General features: G+C 36.8%; 1 protein-coding gene across 1 annotated transcript in view; it reads right to left on the bottom strand.

Annotated features, from left to right (window-relative positions):
• The window catches only part of LOC131991617 (serine/threonine-protein kinase D3-like), a 54,165-nt gene that overhangs the window by 15,066 nt on the left and 19,255 nt on the right, over positions 1-19,844 (bottom strand). Inside the window, exons 3-10 of the mRNA XM_059357082.1 lie at positions 18,246-18,384; positions 15,797-15,928; positions 10,551-10,708; positions 4,223-4,415; positions 4,020-4,097; positions 3,160-3,325; positions 2,213-2,336; positions 576-653 (exon numbers count right to left, since the gene is read on the bottom strand). Of these exons, the coding sequence (XP_059213065.1) occupies positions 576-653; positions 2,213-2,336; positions 3,160-3,325; positions 4,020-4,097; positions 4,223-4,415; positions 10,551-10,708; positions 15,797-15,928; positions 18,246-18,384 (1,068 nt within the window). The remainder of the gene's footprint in view (positions 1-575; positions 654-2,212; positions 2,337-3,159; positions 3,326-4,019; positions 4,098-4,222; positions 4,416-10,550; positions 10,709-15,796; positions 15,929-18,245; positions 18,385-19,844) is intronic.

Raw genomic sequence — 19,844 nt, 5'->3', positions numbered from 1 at the left:
GGAAAAATGTCTTTCTTGGAAGTTCAAAAACGTTTTTGGTTGGGGAGGGGTTAACTTTTAACCTCATGTTTTTTTTAATTTATTTCCTTATGATTTATGGCATTATAACTGTGTTTTATAGTACAAAAGTTCTACTAAACCTACTAAATAGATCTTGTGGTGACATTTTTTTCTAATATAAAACCAATTTTCCCTCCTACGAACAAAATAAAACGTTTTATTTTAATGCTGCAGAACGAATCCTAAAAGAACATGAATCAAAAATAATCTCAGGTGATTTTAAAATGCTCTCCATGCTCAATCCTTTCATATATGTTGTGCTAGAAATGCAAAACATGGCTGAAATGTTAATTCATGTACAAATTTTCATGCGTTTCTCAGAGTTTTCCTTACTAAATGTTCCTTTTTGAAGGTTCAGACTCTCTAATCAGAGTGAACGATGTGGTAATAATGAGAGGTGACGTGACGGATGTTGCTGTCCAGTTTGAACCCGACTCCCTCCGCTCTCTCCTTCACGGCGCTGCTTTGTTTGGCCGAGCGGCTGAAACCAGATCTGAGCCCACTGGGTCTCCTACCTTGTAATACTTGGCTCCACTTTCATTCTGAAACAGAGTCAGAGTCTTGCTGTCCAGCCTCCAGTAATGTCTCTTCCTCTGGGGAGAGAAAATAAATAGAAGGACATCAGGGGAAAAACTTTATAGATTACAAAGCATTTTAATATACATACAAAAAATGTTTGTCTGGTGTTGACTGACCACTTTCTAATTCATGTGTTTATGCATTTATATGCAGTGTATGGTTGGTTTTGTATTTATTCTCCCCCATCTGTATTCTTATTTCTATTATTTATCATTTTATTATTTATTTTTATTTACTTATGTAGTATTTGTATCGTTTTTAAAAAAAAATGTTATTGTGTATTTAAGTCTCCTTCTTTTGTTAGTGATTTAATTTACTATTTGTGTTGTTTTACATGGTTTGGGGCATATGTTTTTGAGTCCCAGTAATTATATGTATGTGTTATTATGTCTGAAAATAAATAAAGAGTTAGTTAATTAGTGTTGGGGGGAAAAAAAATATACATACAAATAAAAGGTGGATTCAAGCTGCAGGATTTTGACAGAGCTCTTATTTTGAAGTCAGTGATGCATGATACAAGTCAGGCAGGTCAATAAAAACTTTAAACTTGCCATTATTGAGGCAAAATTAGAGGTAAAAAGTAACTAAGTACATTAACTCAAATACTTATCTTGGGGCCACAGTTTAAATTAAAATCAAAATCAAAATCAAAATTATTTTATTCATCCCTGAGGGGAAATTCAGTGCCATCACGTTTTCAGAATTTAGGCATCAACGCTTGTTATTCTGTGTTTCTATGTTCCTGCTCAGCATTTATTCATAAGCTCAGCGTAAACATGATAGTTAGGAATGTGTTGACCATATAAAATGACCATTTATTATGCATGGTGACAACTTTACTATGTAAAGCAACTTTCAATGTAACCAAAATATCTGAGCCATGACTGTATGAAACTGCCTCAATGTTCTTTTACTTGTATTCATTCTGATCCAACATGGTCTCACAAGAATCCGTGAAATAGCCACGGATTTGCTTAACTCAAAATCCGTGGAATAGCCACGGAATCACTCAAATTTCCGTGAAACTGACACGGATTTCGCTACAATGCAAGTTAATGACAGTCATATCCCGTGGCTATTCCAACATACAAAGTGATTATGTACATTCACTGAGTGAAGATTTAGAAAATAAAACATATATTTCTCGCTAGAAATGGGATCAAAATCCATTTTTATGCAGAAACTAAGTCAAAATATTGATTTTTTTTCACTAAAAATGAGAGAACTGTCCGCCATGTTTTTTGTTCTGACCGCCGGGACCTTAAAAGTCACGTGACCTGGAACAAACCAATAGGAACAAATATCCATGGAATAGCCACGGGATATGACTGTCATTAACTTGCATTGTAGCAAAATCCGTGTCAGTTTTATGGAAATTTGAGTGATTCCGTGGCTATTCCACGGATTCCTGTGAGACCAGGTTCATTCATTTATGTGCCTTGAACTCCACCTCCTCATTTCAACCACATCTCTAAAGTGCCTCCTATCAGCTGTGTTGTGGTGACTCCTCCCTGGTAACCATGGTGAATGAAGCTGTTCCCTGGTAACCATGGTGACGTGGTGATGCTCCTACCAGGTTGTCGTGGCTGGTGTAGTGGACCATCCAGCCCTCTTTGACCACCGTGGAGCTTTTCCTCTTGTTGTTCCTGATGGACTGAACCACTCGCATCAGAGGGATGTTGCTGCTGGTCGACGGGCTGAAACACACACACACACACACACACACACAGACACACACACACACACACACACACAGACACACACTTTTACTATGTGGAAATACTGGAGGCATGGATTAATATGATGGAGGAGAGGAGACGAGAGGAGAGGAGACAAGGAGATAGGAACGGAGACGAGACGAGACGAGACGAGAGGAGACGAGAGGAGGCGAAACGAGACAAGGAGAGGAGACAAGGAGAGGAGACAAGGAGACGAGAGGAGACGAGATGAGAGGAGACAAGGAGGCGAGACAAGGAGACAAGACAAGGAGACGGGAGGAGATGAGACAAGGAGACGAGACAAGAGGAGACAAGACAAGGAGACGAGACAAGGAGACGAGAGGAGATGAGAGGAGACGAGATGAGAGGAGACAAGGAGGCGAGACAAGGGGACAAGACAAGGAGACGGGAGGAGATGAGACAAGGAGACGAGACAAGAGGAGACAAGACAAGGAGACGAGACAAGGAGACGAGAGGAGAGGAGAGGAGAGGAGAGGAGAGGAGACAAGACAAGAGGAGATGAGACAAGACGAGACAAGGAGATAGGAACAGAGAGGAGAGGAGACAAGGAAACGAGAGGAGACAAAATGAGACAAGGAGATGAGACGAGGCGAGACAAGGAGACGAGACGAGACAAGGAGACGAGACGAGGCGAGACAAGGAGACGAGACGAGGCGAGACAAGGAGAGGAGAGGAGACAAGGAGACGAGACAAGGAAATGAGACAAGGAGACAAGGAGAGGAGACAAGGAAACGAGACAAGGAGAGGAGACAAAGAGACAAGGAGAGTAGAGGTTCTGTACCTGATGGCCCTGATGGTCTCGTCGTCCTTGTCCCCGTCGGCGCCGGGCCCCTCGATGAAGAAGAGCTTGTCGTCCGTCTCGTCCATGCTGTGTCCTCCGTCACTGTTGGCGTCGCTGTTGTCCACCTCCATGGTGGCCTCCGAGTCCAGACTGGGACTGGCCGGTTCTACAGGGACAGAAAGAGGAGAACGTTCTCATCACTGGGTTCTCCCTCCACAGCACGTCCCACCTCACAGTCACGTAGTTTAACCTGAGACTTTAGTTTAGGAGCCGACCTTGGTGGACTCAGGACAGTTTATATATGAGAGACGTCACTCCAACAGTAAGGACAATTAGAGACGCCACGGAGGCTTTGTCCTCCGAGCTGCAGGCTCTGGGTTTGAATCCGGCTCGGAGCCTTTTCCTGCATGTCTCCTCCTCTCACTCTGTCTCTCTAGACTACAAATAAAGTCTTAAAATGGCCCAAAAATTACTTAAAGAATTAAATAAAACTCTTTATCTTACAACATTCACTCAAACTCAACACAATTATAACTCTGGGCCAGTTTAAAACTATAATAACCAATAACTCTGCCTGTCACTCTAACTGTTTTTAATGTTTTTGCACGTGTTTTCTCTGTACTGTTTTGTGTTTAACTAGTTAATATACTGTTATGAGTTATGAATTAAAAGAAAAGTGTAATTATTTTTAGATTTATCATGTTTTTTATGTTAAATCTCGACCTGAAAAGCAACAAAAGCTGTCAGATAAATGTAGTTGAGTAAAAAGTTCAATATTTTTCATCTAAAATGTGGTGAATTTAAATGGAAACACTCAATTAAAGTAAAAGTACCTCAAGACTGTACTGAAGTGAACTCACCTCCATTAAAGTCGACCTCTCCGAGACAGTCTCGAGGGATTTTGGCCGCACATCTCTTATGGCAGTTAAATTTACAATCTGAAGTAGAAAAAATACATTGAATTAAAAACATTTTTAATCAAACATCCTTCCGTTTCCATGCACATGGTTTTCTGCTGGTTTGAACTGTATAATTCAGAGAAGAAAGATGATTGTTTGTGGACCTTTGCACTGCATGCCCTGGCGGAAGAGGCCCTTCAGCAGCCGCTTGCAGAACTGGCAGATGGTGGGTCGGGTGTAGGTGTGGACGGAGAAGGTGTGAGGGACTTTGACCCGCCCCAGGACCATCTTCTCCATCCAGATGGGACGCCCGCTCAGCAGGGAGTTACGCTTCCCGGCACCCAGCAGCAGGGGGCGCTGCTCCCCCCGGAGGAGAGGAGGAGAAAGAGAAAGAGAAAGAGATGGGGATAAGTTTGATTAGTGATCAGAAGATTAACTAACCCTCTGGAGTGTCTAAAAGCTCCAAATAATCCAGACTTGTTGCCTCCATCAGACTAGAAAACAAAGCAGCGTGGAGCCCTACTGTAAATTTACCTCTAAAGTTCTGGCTGTAAACTCCATGAGGCCAGTTTCAGTTTGATGATGATATACCAAGTAAAACTGGAGACAAGCTCAAATAGATTTAGTATCAAATGATAGAACTGGATGGAACCCTCTTATATGTTAGATTTGACACCTTTGGTCACATTTGCAACATTTAAAATTCTTTATTGAGCATGATAGTCTTTTGAAAGTAAAAAAAAAGATTCAAAATCACATTTTATGTTGGACTAAAGGACTAAAAAAGACACAAAATGACCAAAAAAATGATACAAAATGACCAAAAAACCCACAGAAGACACAGAATGACAAAAAAAGACACGAAATGACTAAAAAAAGACACAAAATGCCAAAAAAAGACACAAAATGACCAAAATGACTAAAAAAAGACAGAAAATGACCAAAAAAGACACAAAATGAGAAGAAAGAATGACCAAAAAACCCGGGAGAAGACACGAAATGACTAAAAATGACAAAAAAAGACACAAAATGACTAAAAAAAGACACAAAATGACCAAAATAAAGAAACAAAATGAGAAGAAAGAATGACCAAAAAAACCCACAGAAGACACAAAAGGCAAAAAAAGACACAAAATGACCAAAAAAAGACACAAAATGACTAAAAAAGACACAAAAACACATGAAAAGGATTAAAAAATGGACAACATAGCCCTGTAAGACTCAATGGAGGAAAATACAAGCCTCCACTAAGACCACATGTCCTATCTCAGTTTATTAGTGTTTCCACTCTGTGATTCTGAGCTGCTCCCAAATTTCAGGAGTTCATCTTTGACTCATGCTTCATCTTTCAGCAAAGTTTCATGAAAATCATGACAATAGTTTTTCTGTGATCCTGCTGACAAACAAACAAACAAACAACAGAAGCAGAAACCTGAATGGATAACCTGGTCGAGCTGATCACTAATTACAGTTGTAAATCGATCGATACTGTTCTGGGTTTCTGAGGACAACACAGATCAATATTTGTTGAGTAATAACGCTAAAAATATAGATCAACCAATTCATATTTAGTCATCAACTCATGACAAACATTTTTTTAAATAATTTTAACCTTTTAATATTAAGATACTAAATAGAAATTTGTTTTTTATTATTTATTTTTCTTTTTAAATGTATTTATTAATTGTTTTTATTTTAAATGTATTTTTTATTTTTTAAATGCATTTATTATTTATTTATTTTTTTAAAATGTATTTATTATTTTTTTATGCATTTATTATTTTTTAAATGTGCGTCTTTTAAATTTTATTTTTAGTTCATTTCATTTATGCATTATTTTCCTATTACATTTCTCCTTATTAATTTTTCCCAAATATTATATAATATACATATTATATTCTTAATGCATGTCTCAATTAAATAAATGAATAAATTAATTAAAATAAAATAAAATAAAATAAAATAAAATAAAATGACGGCTCTGTTATTCAAAAAATTGTCACAGCCTCAACTTTGAGTGCATATTAATCCCTTTATAAAATGTATTTATTAATTTATGATTTTAGCAGCTTCTCTCCTCCATGTACAACATGATTAATATTTTGAACATGAAATTATTTCTTTAGAAAAGTGAATTCAGTGGTTTTAAAGACTTTTCAGGAGCTGCAGATTCCCTCTTATTTTGAAAGGGAAATGTGGGGAACCACCAGGGCTGAGGAGGTTGAGCTGAGACATCACATTCAGAGAACGGTTCCTCATCGGAGCAGATGAAATCTGTTCTCTCCACCAGAACAGAACAATGGCCGTCCTTGTGCAACGTGCAGCTTAAAGACGGCCGTCCCGCTCCGAGCAGGAAGCATGTGACACAATGGGCCTGAATTAGTTCACAACACTTAATCCACCTTCTCACATCTCATTCATCACGTTCCTGCAAACCTCGTGGCATCTGAGTCACATATAGAAAGAGGATAACACGTTTTTATAACAGAGAGGGAACATGGATCAGAGTCTGAACCTGTGAGCCTCAGAACAACACGTTGTTTCTGTTCACACAAACGAAATCAGACGGGACAAAGAAACGACTTTGACCTTATAAACTGCTGCTGAACATGACGACATGCTGCCTTTATTTAAACAAACACGCTTTCTTTCTTTCATTCTTTCTTTCTTTTTTTCTTTCTGCAAGAAACATAAAACTCAAACAAAAGATCCAGACTTTTGCTCTTTAACTGGACAAGGACACTCATCAGTATTATTATTATTATAAAGAACTTATCCTGCATGTTTTTGTAGTTTGTTCTGTATATTTTTTCACTTCAGCACCAGACGTGCAAGTAAAATTAATGCATTTATTATTTTTTATTAAAAAGTTTGGTTTTCAGGTGTTCGGGAAACTTTGAGTGGAATGTCAGAAATGCAGAAATAATTCAAAAACTCCCCAAAAATTCTGTTTTTATAGTTGCTGGCTATGAAATATTGTGTAATTTTGGCGATTTTTAAAAAAGAAAAACAAAGAAATGGCTTATTTCTGATATAAAAACATTTAAAAACATGTATTACTTTTATCAAAAAGTTTGGTTTTAGGTGTTTTGTAAACTTTGAGAGGACTGTCAGAAATGCAAAAATAATTTAAAAATAACAATAATTTCTGGGTTTTTTTTTTACAGTTGCTGGCTATGAAAAATTGTGCAATTTTGACAATTTTTAAAAAAGAAAACAAAGAAATGCCTTCAAAGCTGCCGACAGGTTGCAGGTTGTGGTTCAGAGAATTACCAGCAGTTACTATAAATTGTTGATTTACGCTTGTTTTTTCCTCCCATGACAATGCAACTTTAATTATCTTATTTTTTTTTACTGTTTATAAAGCTTAAAATATTACATATCTGTAAAAACCACCTTCTTCATTCCTCATTACCTCAAGTTTTACTCTTATCTTTAAAATTTGTGGTCAATAGACTTCATTTCCACAAGATTCTGCCTCTTGTTTTTGAGTAAATAAGCAGGAATGATGTGTGTGTGTGTGTGTGTGTGTGTGTGTGTGTGTGTGTGTGTGTGTGTGTGTGTGTGTGTGTGTGTGTGTTGTCTGGTAGCTCTGGTCTCCCATCAGGTAAAAGCTGTGATGAAATCAGGTTTAATCACCTGTAACTGTGTCCCATTACACCACAGAGTCATTTCTGAGCCAGGAAGAGAAACAAACACATGCTGTAGACTTAAATAAAAAACATCCACAAGTTCAATGAAACTAGAGCTCATTAACTATTTTCTTGTGAAGAGCAAAGTGAGAAAAACACCCAGTTTATTTTGAAGCAAATAAGATGAAAAAAACACTTATTTGTGATGTGAAAACATTAAAAAACGGGTCAGATTTGACCCGAGGACGACAGGAAGGTTAACAAAAACAAAACAAAGTGTGGGTCTGTGTGTTCAGATGGTTGTGTGTGTGTGTGTGTGTGTGTGTGTGTGTAACAGTGTGATGGAGCTGATAATGTGTGTTTGTCACAGTTAGCGTGAAGCTGTGACTGTGACTCACTTTGTTTGCTGGTTTGAACAGGATGGAAAATCCAGTGGTTTGCCTCCAGCCATCTGGAAGTGTGTGTGTGTGTGTGTGTGTGTGTGTGTGTGTGTTCTTGTACTTCCTACATAGTGAGGACTAGAACACGTTTTTAACCAACAGAGTGAGGACATTTTTGCAAAGTGAGGACATTTCGGCCGGTCCTCACTTCTTTAAAGGCTTTTTTTTCTTAGATTTCAGACTTTGTTTTAAGGGTTAAAGGTTACATGATAATGATAATTAACTGAAACTGTATTGTGTGGTTATAAAACAAAGATGGATCAGACAAAGGAAATAAAGGCAAAATTTACTGTGACCTCTTTTAATCTCCCACCCAACAAATACCCCATTACAAGAAACTACAACTAATAAAAACTAAACTAAAACTAGCAAACTCACTCTAAAAACTCATTAAAACTAACTGGATTTGAAAACAAAAAAAAATCACAACAAAATTAAAACTAAAACTAATGAAAAATAAATAAATAAATAATAAAATAAGTTAAAAAATAATAAATAATAAAAATCCAAAACTTTTATAACCTTGCAAGGGAATTCACTGTTCCAATCAGGGTCCTCACAAAGATAGAAGTACAAGAATGTGTGTGTGTTTAACTACTGGAAATGGCTCATTGGTTGGTTGCACAATGTAGATCTGCTAGCGTGGAAAAAGTGTGTGTGTGTGTGTGTGTGTGTGTGTGTCTTTTCATCATTCACTATTTGTCAATCTCTAAACTGACTTTCACTTCACTGTGTGTGAACTTCGGCCACTCCTGAGCCTGTTAATCCCAGCATGCAACAGGGCGAGAGAGGCCGGGGACATTCTGACACACACACACACACACACACACACACACACACACACACAGGATCACACCTACGGGCAAATTGAGAGTTTCCAGTGGAGTGGACCTGCATGTTTGGGCTGCAGGAGGAAACTGGAGCAGCAGGAAACTCAGACGACAGGAAAACACAGACGGCCTCCATCCAACACAACCAAACTCACTACATTTACTCAAGTAAAACTCACTACATTTAATTATATACTGCGTATTCTGCCTGCTAGTGCTGTATGATACTGGGAAAAACTGACATTGTGATACTTAATTCCCTGCTATATATTTAGAGTGACATGAAATAACTGTCACTGGGGGGTCCAGGTACATCATCTGCTGTTAACAAGTGTAAAAAGAAAAATATATGCTGGGCCTAAGTTTTCCTTTTGTATTAAGAAGCAAAAGAAAATTGAGCATGCAGTGTTTGAGTTACTTTGCCAATAATAATTCAATAATATAACATATAAGAAACATTGACTGAGCACATTTTGGTGTCTAATCAGTTCTTTTGTACTTTATATTTTCTATATTTATATTTAATTTAATTTAATTAATATTTATAAAAACCTTAAAATATCTTTAGTTAGTTAAGGTTTGGAAACTGGACTTTACTTAGAGTATTTTGTCTAGATTCAAACTCAGGTTTCAGGTAATTAAAGAGAGAAGTTTGGCTTATAATAATAATAATAATAATAATAACAATAATAATAATAATAACAAAATGTTTTTAATGATAATAATAATAATAATAATAATAATAATAATAATAATTAAAATATGTTTTTATAATAATAATAATAATAATCTTTTTTTAAAAATATTATTATTATTATTATTATTATTATTATTATATGATTATTAAATAAAGTCCTGTTTCCAAACCTTAAATAACTAAAGGTATTTAAGGTTTATAAATATTAAGTTAAATTAAATATATATATATATATATATATATATATGTGTGTGTGGATTTCTTTTTCTTCAATTTCTTGTTCATTTTAATGCCTGGTACAACTAAAGTTATTATTTTTCCATGGTTTTCTTGATAATAACCAAAATAATTAACAAGAAAACCATGTGAAATGTCTAGATATCAGCTCTTAAATTAAACTCTTATCAGCTATTTTTGTTGTTATCATTATATTTGTCCAAACAAATGTACCTTTAGTTGTACCAGACAATAAAATGAACAAGAAATTGAAGAAAACAATGGTCTAATAAGTTTTTCCACGACTAATTTAATGTAACTTAATTAATATTTATAAACCTTCAAATAATAAATATAATATAATAAATAATAATAAAAATATTTTTTAAATCATGTTATTACTATTTTTACTTAAGTCCAGATTCAAACTCAGGTCTCAGGCAAATGAAGAAAAAAGTTAGCTTATAATAAAAAAAAATATATATAAATATTAATCAACATTACATGCTAAAAAAGGCATTGTTTGAGTATTTTAATTTTTTAAAATAACATTTTAAATGTTTTTATTGCCCTGCAGGAAGAATTACACACTCCTCCACACAAACAAATTCTGTATAAACTGTAAAACTGATAAAATTATGTAAAAAAACATGATAAAAAGTGTTTAATGAGCCCACCTCCTCCTGTGGCAGCGGGGTGAACTCGGTGGACGGGGGGCGAGCGACGGACAGGACGCTGCCCGGCAGCGACACGTTGGACAGACGTCTCTTGCGGACGCCGCTGCAGTTGTTGGGGATCTTGAACGCACATCGTTTGTGGTAGTTCAGACCACAACCTGCAGAGGAGAAAACAGGTTTACTGCTACTGAAGATATTTATTAATATTAGAGATTTTTCTAGTTCACACTGTTACAGGTGCATCTCAATAAATAAATAGAATATCATAGAAAAGTGTATTTTTTGTGTCAGTAATTCAATTCATAAAGTGGAAATAACACATTATATAGATCTATTACACACAGAATGAAATATTTCATGTCTTTATTATCAAATGTCTTCTAATTAATTAAAAAAAAAACACAAAATGATTTAAAAAGACACAAAATTATTATTTTTTTAAAAGACACAAAATGACTAAAAAAACACTAAATTACTTAAAAAAAATACACAGAATTACCAAAAAAGACACAAAAATTATTTAAAGAAGACACAAAATGACCAAAAAAGAAACAAAAAAAATATTAAAACAAAGACACAAAATGACCCACAAAAGACACAAAATTACCCAAAAAAGACACAAAATTACCAAAAAAGACACAAAATGACCCAAAAAAGACACACAATTATTTAAAAAAGACACAAAATTACCCAAAAAAGACACAAAATGACCCACAAAAGACACAAAATTACTAAAAAGAAATAAAATTATTTTAAAAGGACACAAAATTACAAAAAAAAAAGACACAGAATTACCAAAAAACAGTAATTAAAGGGACCTTCCACACACAACACGGTAAAGTGCCATTCATATAAAACTCACATTAAACTTTCATATCAAGGTGGGGGCCACAAAATATCGTCACGAGGGCCACAATTGGCCCCCGGGCCGCGAGTTTGAGACCCCTGATTTAGAGTCAAATAGACAATAAAGCGGGGAGGATTTGTACCAGAGTGACCTGTCGACCATGATAGAAGTGTAGCAATGCATCTCAAAGACACTGTAAATATTTAAATAGTTTTGAACTTGTAGCTTGAACTTTGACCTTTCACATCGATCCAACTCCTCTTTGCTCTGGACACTCAGTCGAGTCTTTATCGAACTGTTTCCTTCAGAAGCTGTTGATTAAAGTGTCTGAATAACCTTTTATGTGCACAAAAATGTGAGATAAAATGATTCACTGGTGCATCAGATGCACACAGATGGGAGCAGGAGAAAGATGTGAACCCAGGACCTTCAATCTGCTGCAGGAGGACAGCAACATGTCTTCTTTTAACGCAGGTAGATGATTTAAAGAGTTTAGACGTTGGTTAGTGAGAGTGTTTACCAAAATAGAAGCTTCACACTAACAGATTCTTCTGTCAGCTCCAAGAGTTTTAAACCGTTTCAACCTCCAAACGAGTTACATAAGCGGAAGCCGTGTTATTTTTCTGCGCCGACATCAACTTGAAGCGTCTCTTCTCTCCTCACTACTGACGGCGAGATCAGTTTAGTTAAAGATGTGAGAAACAGTCGCAGGAAGTCACAGAGTCCATGAAGACTTCAAAATACTCACACTTGTACTGCTCTTAAAGCTATAAAAAAAAATAGCTGTATCAAAATGACCAAAAAAAGACACAAAATTACTAAAACAAAAGACACAAGATGACAGACAAAAAACTAAATTACTTAAAAAAGACACAAAATGACAAAAAAAAGACACAAAATGACCAAAAAATACACAGAATTGCCAAAAAAGACACAAAAAGACACAAAATTACAAAACAGACACAAAATGCCCAAAAGAAGACACAAAATTACTTTAAAAAAAAGACACAAAATGACCAAAAAATACACAGAATTGCCAAAAAATACACAAAAAGACACAAAATTACCAAAAAGACACAAAATGACCAAAAGAAGACACAAAATTACTAAAAAAAGACACAAAATTACTAAAAAAAGACACAAAATTACCAAAAAAGGACACAAAATTACAAAAAGACACAAAATGACCAAAAAATACACATAATTGCCAAAAAAGACACAAAATTACAAAAAAGACACAAAATGACCAAAAGAAGACACAGAATTACCAAAAAAGACACAAAATTGTTTAAAAAAACCCATAAAATTATTTAAATAGACACAAAATCATTAAAAACAAAGTAATTAAAGGGATTCTCTCTGAGGTTTCTGACGGCGAGATCAGTTTAGTTAAAGATGTGAGAAACCGTCGCAGGAAGTCAAAGAGTCCATGAAGACTTCAAATACTCACACTTGTACTGCTCCTAAAGCTATAAAAAATATTATAAATTATGATATTCTCCTTTCATTATACTGATTCATTTTCACCTACACCTGCCTTAATTTTTTATATGAAATACTAATTGAATTTTGAATATTCTAACCCTTTATATGCCAGGTTTCTGTCACTGACACTGTGATACTTTATTCCCTGTTATATATTTAGAGTGACATGAAAAAAAAGCCAACTAGGGGGTCCAGGTTCATCATCTGCCGTTAAGAAGTGTAAAAAAAATTATACATGCTGGGCCTAAGTTTTCCTTTTGTGTCAAGAAGCAAAAAAAGTTTGAGCATTCAGTGTTTGAGTTATTTTGCCAAAAATAATCCAGTAATATAACGTGTAAAAAACACTGACTGAGCACATTTTGGTGAGTAATCAGCTCTTTCGTATTTTATATTATCTATATTTATATTTAATTGAACTTAATTCATATTTATCTATTTTAAAAACCTTAAAATAACTTTAGTTAGATAAGGTTTGGAAACAGGACTTTATTGAGAGTATTTTTTCTGGATTCAAACTCCAGGTTTCAGGTAATTAAAGAAAGAAGTTTGGCTTATAATAATAATAATAAAAAAATTATATACATATATATATATATATATATATATATATATATCGTTTTAATACCTGGTACAACTAAAGGTACATTTGTTTGGACAAATATAATGATAACAATAAAAATAGCTGATAAGAGTTTAATTTAAGAGCTGTTTTTGTTGCTATTATTATATAGTAAATCTTTTTTTTTTTTTGTCATGAGTTTGCGATGTTTCTTTATAGATGGATTCATCTTTAAAGTGATTCAAGATGACCCATGTGTTGATTTATTTGAAGCAGTTCATGCTCCACGTTTTTTTTCTCTATATGCTGAATATGGTCAAAATGATGCAATCTGGTGGAAAGTAGTAAAAATGATCAATTGCAAGGCCAAAGCACAGATTGACACCCAAAATTATTAAAATGCATGAATTATGCTTTAATGTAGGTGAGATAAAAAATGTCATTTTGAATGTGTTTCAATGGCTCAACCTGAAGATTAACTATTGTTTGTCCTCAGTGTGTTTTAGCCTTACAGCAGGAGCTGAGCTGGAAATAACAAGAGCAAATATAAATACACAATCTGGCCAAAATTCATGCCAAATGCATGAAAACAGCCAAAACTATTAACACATGAAGAATGAAAAGCGCCTAAAATTTGCTCAACCTGCAAAACAATTAATGCTGAATCTGTCAGAGCGACGCAGGTCAGAACAGAACCATTTTCAGCTCCTTCATCATCATCATCATCATCATCATCTTCGTCTCTGTTTTTATTTTATTTTTTTATTACTTTATTGCAGGTTATGAAATTCCAAATATTAACAGCTTCATCACATATTCAATTCATCCTGCCACATTTATGCATTTTTTACAAGAGGCAATGCCAAAAGAATAAATAAATAAGATATTAATTTTTAATTGTTTGCTTATTCAATTAAGGAAAAGAAAGAGAAGAAGAAAAAGAAAAAACAAAAAGAAAAAACACACATATCTTCGTCTCTGTTATAATCATTAAAGTCTGATTTCTGTGACATCACCACAGAAACTCTGGCGGAGCATGCCGCTTCCTCTGGTAAAGTTTTACTGACAGGAAGCTGAAACGCCCAGATATCCTGGAGATCTGTCTCCGATCCCCTCACACCTGTTTCTGCTTTTATATTTCACTGTTTCTGTTTCTCAGGTGATGTCACTCCGTCCTCCCGGAGGTTTCCTCTCATTCACTTTGTGTTTACAGAACGTCAGCTTGTTAACCGGCTAATCACAGAATGACATCACTGCTGATTATTAACGAGGGAGCTAACGGTTCTCCAAAGGCACCATTAGGTTCACTTCAGACCTCTTTGGTTTAAGAAAAATCCCAATTTCAAATCTGATCTCAGTGCTTTGATTAAATCTTTTGTCATTTCTGTGACCTGGAGAGAATAAATGTACGTGTGTTTTATTCAGCTGTTATATTTTGTTTAGTTGCTTTTTTAGCAAAATGCTCTCTGGCAAGCTTTTATTGTGAAAGAACACATTCACAAACACAAAAACAAGACAGATCTAAATGCTGATAAAGTCATTATTCCAGAGCCACGACAGTGTGCAATCAACAGGGGAGATACTGTACACCATGGGTGTCAAACTGGCGGCCCGCGGGCCAATTCTGGCCCTCGTGACGATATTTTGTGGCCCCCACCTTGATATGAAAGTTTAATGTGAGTTTTATATGAATGGCACTTTACCGTGTTGTGTGTGGAAGGTCCCTTTACTTACTCTTTTTGGTAATTCTGTGTCTTTTTTTTTGTAATTTTGTGTCTTTTTTAAAATAATTTTGTTTCTTTTTAGTAATTTTGTGTCTTTTTTGGGTCATTTTGTGTCTTTTTTAGTAATCTTGTCTTTTTTTGGTAATTTTTTGCCTTTTTTGGGTAATTTTGTGTCTTTTTTTAATAATTTTGTGTCTTTTTTGGGTAATTTTGTGTCTTTTTATTGTATTTTTTTGTCTTTTTTAGTCATTTTTGTCTTTTTTTGGGTCATTTTGTGTCTTTTTTAGTAATTTTGTGTCTTTTTTTGGTCATTTTGTGTCTTTTTTTGGGTCATTTTGTGTCTTTTTTTCATTTTGTGTCTTTTTAAAGTAATTTAATCATTTTTCTGTCATTTTGTGTCTTTTTTTTAGTAATTTTGTCTTTTGTGTCCCCAGGTAATTTGAGTTTGAAACCCCTGACTTACATAAACCTCAACTTCACATCTGTGATTTCATATTTGACGCTTCAGTTAAAGTTGCTTTCACTTCAGTTGACTGTAGGTGTGAACCACAGCGGCACCCAGTCATCACAACATGACCTGAGTTAACCCAGCACCCTGCAGCACCTCGATGCCTCTTTCTGACTTTCTCACCTTCACACTTGAGGCCCTGTCTGACGAGCCCCCACAGCATCTCCCCGCAGTCGTCGCAGAAGGCCGGCGCCTTGTAGGAGTGGACGTAGAGCGCATGAGGGCGGATCTGGAAGTCTTCGGCTGTGGCCAGAGCTGAAATTAACAGGAACAGATACAGAACAGTCAGATAACAGCAGAGAACAAGGAGCGTTTCCAGTCCTGAAACTGGTTTGAATCTTCTGCTTTTATCCTCAATTACTCATCAATAAATGTTCTGTTTTTAAGAAGTTATTTCAGCTTTTATTGGATGAAACCATGACATATTGGGGAAGTTCTTTATTGAGAACTTCAGGGATGTTCCAAAAGTTTCACATCCATCCATCCATCCATTTTCCTCTGCTTATCCGGGGCCGGGTCGCGGGGGCAGCAGGCTAAGCAGGGCATTTTAAATGTAATTTAAATAATCACAGCCTCATGAAACAACCACAAACACAACACAAGTGATCGCCAAACAACTGCAGAAAAATACACAAATCTACAAAATGAAAAATGTTTTGGAAACCAAATCACACCATGGATTTTTCATGGATGTTGTTCCAAAGTTCTTGGTGTATTGGTGTAATATTCTGGAGGGCGTTTGAGCCATTTTATCCATTCTCGAATAAAAAAAAAAATACAAATATAACAAATATAATAGTAGCAACAAAAACAGCTCTTAAATTAAACTCTTATCAGCTATTTTTATTGTTATCATTACCAGGCATTAAAATGAAGAAGAAATTGAAGAAAACAAGGCTGGTCTAATACATTTTTCCATGACTGTATATATTGAACAAATGGTATCAACCCAAAAAATGCTTGGAAAATGTACTTCAGAAAGGCATGCATAAACACTCAGACACCCTTAATTAGGTTTGATTAATTGATTACTTAAGTCATTCTTTATTCAAGGTTTATGACTACAACATCTTGATACATAGTGCTGCATCTAAAATTAATCTTCAGGTCACAGCTTTCAGATGAAAACGCTTTTCTTTGTGGCATCTATTGTTGACCTTCTATCTCCCCTTAAAATGCTGTGACTTTTCTAAGGGTTTCAGCAAACGTTTTCGTAAAAACACGCCAAAAAATTTCCCCAACGTTACCCTATGGAGAGGCTAGAGTGGATGACATCTTAGCTAGAGTGTAGAGGGAGAGAAAAATTTGTCAAAAAATACATTTGGAAACTGCGCTCGAGGCCGCAAATGCCACTCTTGAGAAATAATTTATACATCGAAACGTAGGAAAATTTGTCTTCTCACTCACAATCCTCTGGTAAAGCTGTCAGAGTTATAGTTTGGGCGTAGGACGCACAGATTATCCACCAACACCACCCACAGCCTCATAGACTGCCATGTTAAAAAGGAGGGAAAATTTCTGAAGAAAAGCAGAGGTATCAGTTTCTTCTGATCGCTCTAAAAAAACAATTTCTTCATTTTTCTTCACAAAACACATATGTAGACGTTCAGGAAGAACTCAGGATGCTCAAAGTGAAGTCGGATCAATGATAGGAGCTACGGTTTGGACAAAAATGCTTTCTGTTTGAGGGAAACTTTCAGCTGTTTTTTTCTTTCCCTCTCAGTGGCGTCAAATGTCACAGGAGGAGCTGCGGTTGATTGCTCTGCTCTGATTGGTGGCCGCCACCTGGCCCTCCTTTAGAAATGTTCTAGTTCAAGGTTAGTTTTCTGTTTGTAGCTTGATGCCAAAGCAAGATAGAAGAGAAGGAAGTAGTTATAGAGGCATAAACTAGCTAAAATCTGCAGGGTTCTGCAGCAGCAGCAAGAGGAGGAGGAGGAGGAGGAAGAGGAGGAGGAGGAAGTGGTCGTGGGTTTGAACCCGGCGCAGCTCCTCTCCTTCTTCCTCCCGTGTAATTTAAAGCTGCCGCTGCTCAGCTTCTGGGTGTTCAGCTGCTCTAGGTGTCAGTGTTTGGTTTTCACAGCCCGACCTGTCGACACGGCTCAGGAAACGACAATCCTATACACAATATTATGGTTAGAGCGTGCAGGGTGACCCGGGGCGACGCCGCCGCCGCGGAGGAAACACGATCTGAGGCGACCTCGCTGCTCGCACTCAGAGGGGGATTAACGAGACAGCAGGAGGAGCAGAGGAAGCCGAGACTAAACAAACTATCATATATAAATATATGATGCTGATGTGCAGTTTGTTGCTGCCTGCAGAGACTCACAGGTTCAAACCTGCACAAGAACACGATAATAACCCTACCAGGTGTTACATTTTTGTTCTTTTATTAGCAATGAGCGAAAGCCTGCCCGTCATGTTGACAGATTAGAAAATTGGGGTTAATTTACTGTAACTTTACAGTTGATATTTCGGTTTATCTCTTCCCTCTATGCCCTCAAAACAGCATAATCTAGACAGATAAGTGGTTGATTGGACTGATGGAAAGGATAAATAAGAGTTTATTTCCTACCAGAGAGCACCACCTCCACCAGGTCTCCTTCATGGATCTCGTCCGCTGAGCTCAGACGCTGCAAGATGTTGTCAGAGTTCAGGTCGTGGCGAAAGAGCAGGATCTTGTCATACATCCCGAAAAATCCACATTCAGGGAACTAAAGAGGAGGAGAAGAAGAGAAGGAGGTGAAGAGGAGTAGAGGAGGAGGTCAGGGATTCACGCAGACTCAGAGTGAAGTTACTGATGAATTGTTTTAACGTGAGCATAAACTTTGCAGCTCCACAGAAACTTGGGATAATTAGCCAATTGATGCATATTATTGTATAATATTTCCAAAAATGACAAAAAAAATACCATATTATAAGATGTCCAAAACCTGAAAAATAATGTCATGTTTTTGAAAAAAAAATCATACGATGGCTTTTTTTTTGGACATACTATAGTATGGTGTTTTGATGATATTTTTACTGAAATAGTCAGTTTTATAATCATAAAAACATCATTTTCCGCAAAAGCAAAATAAGACCTCCACAATTCAATCAATAAATTAAGTAATTGTAAATATTTGGTATTTATCCTGGATTAGAAAGAAATGTAAACATAAAAACAAGCCAAAAAAATATAGAAACAGGAGGAGGAGCAGGAGCAGGAGCAGGAGGAGGAGGAGGAGAAGAAGGAGGAAGAGGAGGAGGAGGAGGAGAAAGAGCAGGAAGAGGAGAAGGAGGAGGAGGAGGAGGAAGATGACGAAGAGGAGGAGGAGGAGGAGGAGGAGGAGCAGGTGGAAGAGGAGCAGTTGGAGGAGGAGGAGGAAGAGGAGGAGAGGAGGAAGAGGAGAAGGAGGAAGTGGAGGAGCAGGAGGAGCAGGAGTTGGAGAAGAAGGAGGAGGCAAAGGAGGAGCAGGAGGAGGAGGAAGAGGAGGAGCAAGTGGAGGATGAGGAGGAAGAGCAGGAGGAGGAGAGAGAAAGAGAGAGAGAGAGAGAGAGAGGAGCAGGAGGAAGTGGAGGAGGAGAAAGAGCAGCAGGAGGAGGCGGAGGAGCAGCAGGATGAGGAGGAGGAGCAGCAGGATGAGGAGGAGGAGCAGCAGGATGAGGAGCAAAACCAAAACAAATATATAAAAACATGCATGTTTTAGCAGAATAGATATTATAAAGGAGTTCAGCCTGAGAGAACAGTAAATGGTAGGATCTGCTGCTCCAACCTGCTGACCTTTGACCTCTCTAATTAAATACCCTGATAACCAGTTAGAGCCTCTCCTCCTCATAAAAACACCAGCTTTTATTCATCTTTCCTCCTTGTTCCCATGTTGTAACCATGACCAACGTTTCATATGAGGAACACATGGCGCTCAGAGAGAACCAGCGCTGGGAAACTACCAGCAGCCAGAATGTGGTGGTTTAATTTTGATTTGTTTCTGACTGTGGCTGCTGAATCAGTTCCCAGTGCAGGAAACCAACCAGCAGCTCCAGCCTCTGGTGTTCTGGTGGAGGTTTCCCAGCAGCAGCTCGATGCTCTTTATAAAGAATCTAACCAGCATGTGATGGAGGTTCACGTCTGGGTCACTGTCCTCCTCATATAGAGCTCGCTGTCTCTCTGAGGCAACCAGCCACTCGGAGACAC

Source organism: Centropristis striata, chromosome 18, assembly GCF_030273125.1.
Source record: "Centropristis striata isolate RG_2023a ecotype Rhode Island chromosome 18, C.striata_1.0, whole genome shotgun sequence".
Lineage (NCBI taxonomy): Eukaryota > Metazoa > Chordata > Actinopteri > Perciformes > Serranidae > Centropristis > Centropristis striata.
Note: the sequence above shows the minus strand (reverse complement) of the source record. Positions and strands in the feature narration are given on the sequence as shown.